The sequence below is a fragment of the Plectropomus leopardus genome, chromosome 19, assembly GCF_008729295.1.
Source record: "Plectropomus leopardus isolate mb chromosome 19, YSFRI_Pleo_2.0, whole genome shotgun sequence".
Taxonomy (NCBI): Eukaryota; Metazoa; Chordata; class Actinopteri; order Perciformes; family Serranidae; genus Plectropomus; species Plectropomus leopardus.
Genome location: NC_056481.1, coordinates 24257740 through 24265769, shown reverse-complemented (window position 1 = coordinate 24265769; position 8030 = coordinate 24257740). Strand labels below are relative to the sequence as shown.

Here is an 8030-nt window from a genome sequence, read left to right as displayed (position 1 = left end):
CTTGCATTGTCTAACAATATTCCAAAACGCATTTTACAAAGTAAAAAGATGTAAAGCAACAGAATGAATGTTTTATTCAAGATATAAAGTCTTTACTGAAAATATTTTTTATATATATAACCCCTTTGTAAACACCAACATTGTGATTAGTAACTAATTTATTTACTTCTTAAGAACTGTAATTGATTACAGTTACATTTATTTTATAATTCAATTCAATTGTGTGTGGAAACAGCTGGGAAATGACATAAACACATCACTGGAGGAGCACATCTTTGTTGATAAAGAATGCAACACTATCAGTTCTGTCAGTGTGTTGCTACAAAAATGACTATCTGAAGTCAACTGTGGATGGAGTGCAGGTTTGTATCAGCCTGGATATCAAAGGCCAGGCAATGTTTTCTTAAAAGTAGATTTGTCACCCTCTAGTGGTTAATCAGCCCGAATACACTTTTCACATACCTGAAAGTCCAGCTGTTCTGCAGCTTCTGATCATATCACGATATTGATCAGCAGTTGGAGTTTGGCCAGTTGTCCTAATTTCCTTTTTCCTGAGCACCAAAAAGACATACAATTACCTCAGAGATGCAAAATGAACAATAAAATAAATAAATACAGAAATTAACTCAAAGAGACACTAAACAACCAATAGGAGACAAAAAATGACCACAAAGTGATGCAAACCAAAAAGGACCCAAAATTAACTTTAAAAGCTACAAATTTACCTCAAAGACCCACAAAATGACCATAAGCAGACACAAAATGACCACAAACAGGCACAAAAAGAACAAAAGTCACATTACCTGACACAAAATGACCCAAAAAATAGAGAAATGATCTTAAAGAGATACAAAATTACTCAAAAGAGACACAAAACAATAGAAGACAAAAAACTGACCACAAAGAGACACAAAATGACCAAAGAGGACCCAAAGAAAAACAATAATTTCAGAGACACAGAACAACCACAAGGAGACACAGAATGATCACAGAGACACAAAAATTACCTTAGAAAAACAAAATCAAAAAAACCCACACACACAAAAATGCCTATGACATGAAAAAAGACCATAAAACACACAAAATATATCCATAAACTGTATTTTGAATGTTCTGTCAAATCGAAATACAGGTTGTTTTAAAAGAATGACATAAGCCCAGCTTCTTTGTCCATTCATAAACAAATTAGTGGATTTTTCTAAACTAGTTACCTTATGATACATTTGTATTTTAAATGTCGTTTCAGTGTTTTATAGTGTATGGAATATGTGCAATGTGTTCAAAGTACAAAACAATGAAACACCTTAGATCATATAATCAACTACATGTGCTTTACAAGTTTCACTTTATAATTACATGGTGGAATGACTTTATTAAGTATTTCCATTCACTTTTTTCAATCCCATACAAATCTGTATGTGACATCCTTCATGCTGTCTTTGTAAACAGCATCAAAGTACTCAGCTTCTGCCACTGTTAACTGGTTTTTCCAGTCTCCAGCAATCCCTGAAACACAACATGCAAAAAGAGGAATCAGATTACATTGGAAGGAAGGGTACCAGAAACTGCCTCGATACAAAGTTATGGTTTTGCGCAATAGAAGTACAGTATTTGCTACATAATTTGTGCAGCAGTAATGTGCAGGTAGTCATTTCCAGTTAATGTTTGACTATAGTTTGTAACCAATGGTGGAATTTTAATGTGTACTATACATTTTAATGGCACTCACCTTTTCTTAGAAATTCAGACTTTGTCTGGTCTATTAATTCATGGGGAACAGTCGAGTAGTTTGACATGTTATTCTGCTTCATGTTCTGGAACAAACATCGGTCTGCTATCTTGTCTATCACCTCAGCATCCAGAGGTTTCTGCAGGAACTGAGCAATTCTGGCCACAGAGTCCTTCAGGTCCTGCACCACAGAGAACACACATGTCATATTCCTGAAGTGAATCTCACAGTATGACTTAAGGTCATAACTGAAAATATTTAGAATAGACTTTACTGTTTAGAGGACTGTTGCTCAGTCTCACCATAATCATCTCTTCATAGGAGATGTACATTATACACTCTTTGTGTTCTGCATTCAGCCAGCTCTTTACATGATCAAACCATGAGCCGAACATCACTAGAAGGAAAAGAAAGTCACAAATATTCAGTAATCATGAACAAATTATAACTTTAAATAAGTATAAAAAGTCCTTTCTTTGCATTAAACTCTGCAGTATTAAAACATCACCCACATCCTGTTGCCATTCAAAGACTACATACTGTACATGGCATAAATGTAACAAAGACAACAACCTTTTCCATCAAGGAACTTGTGGAGGAAGTCGCTCTGTGAGCCTGGCTTTACCAGGAAGGATGCCGTCCCATGGTAGTGCAAGGACGATGTAAACACATCTTTGGGGTTCCTCATCACATAGATGACCTGCAGTAAATATATGATATCTATGAATCATTTATAGCACTCTGAAGACTAAAACCTGTTCAGTCTTAAAACACACTGTGGAATACATCGCATGACATTTTAAACTCTATTTAGCATTATTGTGCTTTTTGTTGTTGAAATCTCTGTTTGGCTAAACCTCCTGTTAAAGAAAGGAAGGCCAGGCCTGTTTTTCCTCGCATAGCATGAAAACCACAAGTAAAACAAACATCAATTATGACTAAGTTCTAATAAATAATGACGGCATATGCTTTTTACATTATGATATAATGAATAAAATAATAATTTTCTATGCCCACTGGTGCCCTCACTTAGTGTTTTCTGTCTAGAAAAAAATTTCTATATTAACATTACAAATAAATAAACAGTGACATGTTCCTAAATTATGTGTGAGCACGTGATGTGTCGTTATTGGGTGCAGAGGTGCGGGTTAGGGTTAGGGCGCCTAGGGCACCAAATTGGGTAGAGCGGGCCCTGACTGCAGGGGGTATCCTAGTTTGTTTGTTTTTACTGTTAATAAAAAGAACAGATCAAGATCATGTATATCTCAGTTCTAATAAATAATGACATCTGTATGGGCTTTTTACTTTTTGGTATTTCAGCATAACATCACAAACAGTATGGCAATGTCTCATATATGGGGGTACTGGTACCTTTAGGGGTACTTTGGGATACTAAAGGGGATATGGTAGGTTTTTTATTTGAATTTAAATCATATTAACTATGTAGAATTTCTAAAATAATTGTACTATAATAAGTTCAATAAAAACGTAGATGTAAATTTAATTGAAGAAAAAAAATGAAACCTTAAAAACATTTGAAAACCACTGCAGTATGGTATACTCATGGTATACTCATCCAGAGCACCCATGTTTGTCAGACTGGATTCCATCTTTCCTAATACGTAAAATTCTCTAAACTTTAACTTCCAAGGTGTCTGTTGAATCCAAAGGAATTAATTCTTATTTACCGCCACAAAAGCCTTAATGATCCCTGACACAATCTATATGATTGGTGTACCTTTGGCTTAACTTCAAAGAAAGATGGAGGCATCATGTTGTACTGGAAATGAGTCGTAAACATTCGTGGAGACGGCCTTTGCTCAAGGTTCAGGATACAGGCCCGATCCTCCTCTAACCAGGGGACGCGGTCCCAGTTAGGAAGAGTCTCAACAGAAGCTGGATCTCCTCCGCTGACGATCAGAGGGACAATCTCCTGTGTCCAGGTCGTACCTTAACAGAGGAAATAAGAGGTTTTCTCAGATGTAGTCACACCAGTGGCTTGTGCACTTTCATCTTTTGATTTAGCTCTTTTGATTATGTTGGCCCTCCAAAATGAGAGCAATCAAGGGAACAGTCTGCAAAAACCACTGTAGAATGGAGACACAGTTGAACTTTATGAGGAGTATACAAAGCAAAAAAAAAAAAAAAAAAATTACTAAAAATAAGGAGCAGAGTGTTTTAGGGCATATTTTTTAGGCTTAGGGGCCAAAATGTGCTAGAACCATCAATGGAGTGCAGCAGAAAGTTGGGAGTCAGATAAGCAGGTGCATCAGCTGACTAGACAGTGCTTTAATGTGGCCATGGATGCATCAGCAAACAAAGTGCTGAAAGAATGTGTCAGTTAGATGGAATGATGCTCTACTTGAGGGAACAAAAATGGCAGCAGAAATTAAAGTAAGTATATGCCCTAACTGTATCAGTGGTCAGAAACTATACCATTTTTGATAACAAGTTGTGCCATATAATATAATATGGGTTAAATGCAAAATGAGCATGTACACCTTTCACAATTCAAGCCTTTTTTTTTTTTTTAATAAAGCTGGATATCACAATTTGCCAGAAAAGGCTTTACAGAATATGGCATCCATTTGTTCTTGGACACTCACAGCAGATATGGAAAAACAACACATAATGGATTTTTCCTGTCTTTTTTTGTTTAACAAAAACAACTACCCATGTCGGGAAATTCCATTGTCCTCAGATGATATTTCAGAAGAGTACACTTGCAGAATACTATGGAAAATGAATGTACACACAGTTAACACAGTTTTAGGTTTTGCAGTTACTTTCCTTAGATCATGCACTGAAATATGACCAGACACAATTTACATCTGTCTGACTTCTGATCAAGCGGCCATGACACTAGCAGCAATAAACCACGACCAAAATAATGCACTAAGCATAAAGTACTAAGTATATTAAAGGAAATGGGTATTTGCAATGTGTGGAGGGAATTAAACCCAAATATCAAAGACTACACTTTCTTTTCTGCGTCTCACTCATCCTATTCAAGGATTGACTATTTTTTATGAACAACAAGGATATTTGTAGAGTAAAAGAAATTATTTTTGAAACAAATATATTATGAAATTGGCAGTAAATCAACTAATCTCTTAGCCTATAAATTAAAGAAGCATCAGACAGAGAGAGTGATTTACAAATTAAGGGACCTAACAAATAAACTTATAACTCACAAAAACAAGGAAATCCAAAGTTGTTTTGAAAATTACTACAAAAATCTCTACTCAAAGAAGACCCACAGAGGAGACATGGCAACAGACTCTCTCCTTAACTCTCTAAATCTTCCTGAAATTTCAGAAGAGCAAAACTCGATGCTATCAGCCAAGGTAACTGTAGAACTTGAGAAGGCAATAACAAGACTCAAAGCAAATAAATCCCGAGGGTCAGACGGATATACTGCTGAATGGTACAAAACTTTTAAAGACTTACTAAGGCCACTACCAGTAAGATCATTTAGCTAGGAACTTGAAAAAGGTGTAATTCCCTCTTTGTGGCAAGAGGCGGTTGTTGCAGTTTTACCAAAGGAAGGTAAAGATAGGCTAGAATGCTCCAATTATAGGCCAATTAGTGTGTTTAACCAGGACTATATGCTTATCGCCACTATTCTAGCTAACAGACTAGAAAATATTTTCCCGGATATAATCAATTTAGACCAGACACATTTTATCAGATAGAAGCAAACCAGGGACAACATCAGACATACCCTACATGTAATCAGTCACATAAAACAGAACAATGTGGAAGCTGTCACATTAGGATTAGATGCCGAAAAGGCGTGTGACTCTTTAGACTGGTCTTTCTTATATAGAGTGCTGTTCAGGTTTAATTTTCATGAAAAATTTGTGAAGACAGCAGAAGCATTATATAACAAGCCAACAGCTAAGATAAGGTCTAATGGATCATTATCAAGTTCATTTGATCTAGAACAGGGTTGTCCTATGTCCCCACCCCTATTCACATTTTTTATAGAACCGCGCTGATCTGTCAGTGGATGACAAAATGAGAAATTACATGGAGTTATGATGGCGTGGCATTATGATGTTCTGTCATCTCATCTAGCCACTTATTAGCAACTGTCTCTTTATTAAGACACAAAAAGCTTCAATGTTCAAGCACTCCCAAACTGTGAAAAACAGAAGGAATTACATTAAAAAGCTTTCTTGAAGAGGATTAATCATTAAAAAAGACAACGTGTTTCGACCACTACCGGCTATAAAAATGCTTTTGATTTTAAAGCCCTAATGAAGATTGTCAATGCATGTTGTTGTGTTTTTTTTAAATTATTAAGTCACTACAATAAAGCCTTTCAATGTAATTCCTCTTTGTTTTTCAGGTTTTTCAATTTTTCGAGTGCCTGGATTTGCATCTGTTTTATCCTGTCGGTTATCGTTTTCCATGAGTTTTTGACCTGCCTTTGATTATAGTCTACAGAGCAGCCAGTCCCCTCTCTCTCTCTTTATAAGTAAATCCTCACAATGCAAATATGATGACCGGCTTCAAAAAATGTAAACTATCATATAACAACAAAAACTTTGTCTTCAGGGCAAACAGAGATTCCTTTGAAGCTCTAGAGGAAATGTTCATTTGCGGCTAGTGCTTTAACTTAAACGTCTTTTTTTGGTTGACATGAATGTAATAAAAGTCCACTTTGGAGTCGTTATACTTTGTTTAAATCTTTGTCTGCTCTACATAGCTATTTACAGAGGTAATATTCGACAGGGAAACACATTTTAATACAACACCGGAATATATTTGACATAAAGAATGTGCGACACACCTTCGTATTTGAAATATGTCGCAACATACGTATGCAATTTCAACAAGTAACAGTGAACACTCACCTGACTTTGGATATGTAGCAATGACGATGTCATCTGGGCGAAAAGTGAACTGTTCGTAATATTTCAGGCTCTTTGGAGTGTGAACAAGTGAAGGCATGAAGACGCCCTTGTACAGCGTGTATAACTCTGCTTCAGTCATTTTCCAAAGCAAACAAATGAGAGTAGTGAAACGGCAACTGTGCTCGAGCGTGCCCTCTCTCCCTCTCTCTCGCGTGGACACACCTCCTCAGACGCCGATTAAACAATAGCCTGCCCCAGGTGAGATGACGTGCAGAATCAGTTACATCTCTAAATTACTTCTTAAAACTCACTTCTATACACTTGTCACTTGCCTTTAACTGATGTCTTCTTTTTTCCCCTCTTTCCCCCTCCTCCTTCTGCCCTTCTACCCCGTTTCTTGTTCTTTACTCATCTCCCTAATATTATCAGCTCCGTTCATCCGCTCAAGGTTTATATCCCATCCCGCTATTTTCCCCTATATATTGTGTTTTATTTGTTATTTTATTTATTTATATGTAATCACTCTATTTACCCATTCATATTCATTCTATGTTCCGTTCTCTCGTGTGTTTCGTGTTTATCGTCAGTATGGTTGTATTTTAGTTGTTTATTGATTTTACCTTGTACTGCTTCATTTCTCTCTTATTATTCTCACTTCTTTTATCTGTCACATCATTTACAGTCCTCCAGGACTCAGTGCATGTTGTTTGGGTTCTTGTGTTGCCTGGGTCCTTTGGTGGTTCATGTAAAAGTTGGACTGACAACACCAGATGGATTTTATTATTGGTGTTGTTGTATTTGTTGTTGTATTTATGTGTATGCATGTATATGTGTATACATATGTAATCATGTGCGTATGTATGAATATGTGTGTACATATGCGTGTTGGTATATATATATATATATATATATATATACATATACTGTATATGTGTGCTTGTGTGTGTGTCAAAGCTTTCTGTCAAAGCACTTTGTAAACCTGTGTTTTTAAAGGTGCTATATGAATAAACTTTTTATTAACAAAAGTTAGAAGAAGAATGGGCAGGTGCCGCCTTTAGAATCAAATGGTTTAAAGAAGCTCTACACTAAATTTTTCTATGTAACTAAAGCAGTATGTATATAAGTTTGTAAACTATATTTCTGTAATGCATTTATTCATTTAATAATCTGTTATTTTGCTGTGGCAACAATGTGACAAACATTCATGCCAATAATGCTGATTTGAATTGTATTGAATTTATTTTTCAACCTCAATCAATTTGATACCATATACCTAACACGTTATTTAACAAGGCTGGAGGGATTGACTTCTTGCTTAAATGTGATTTTGAGTTGACTGAACTATTAGTAGCTATTACTTCCTGCCATTCATATATCAGCATTCCACGTCATTTGTTGAAGGACTGGAAATGAGAAAATCCAACACAATTTCAACTTGT

The 8030-nt window shown here is 35.9% G+C and overlaps 1 protein-coding gene across 1 annotated transcript; it reads right to left on the bottom strand.

Annotated features, from left to right (window-relative positions):
* Positions 1 to 1085: 1085 nt before the first annotated feature.
* LOC121959155 (sulfotransferase 2B1-like) lies at positions 1086 to 6800 on the bottom strand. The gene is made up of 6 exons (XM_042508353.1): positions 6592 to 6800; positions 3468 to 3679; positions 2303 to 2429; positions 2032 to 2126; positions 1730 to 1910; positions 1086 to 1506 (listed from the first exon to the last, which is right to left on the bottom strand). The coding sequence occupies exons 1-6, from the start codon at positions 6728 to 6730 to the stop codon at positions 1397 to 1399; spliced, it is 864 nt and encodes a 287-aa protein (XP_042364287.1). The 5' UTR covers positions 6731 to 6800; the 3' UTR covers positions 1086 to 1396.
* Positions 6801 to 8030: the final 1230 nt, after the last annotated feature.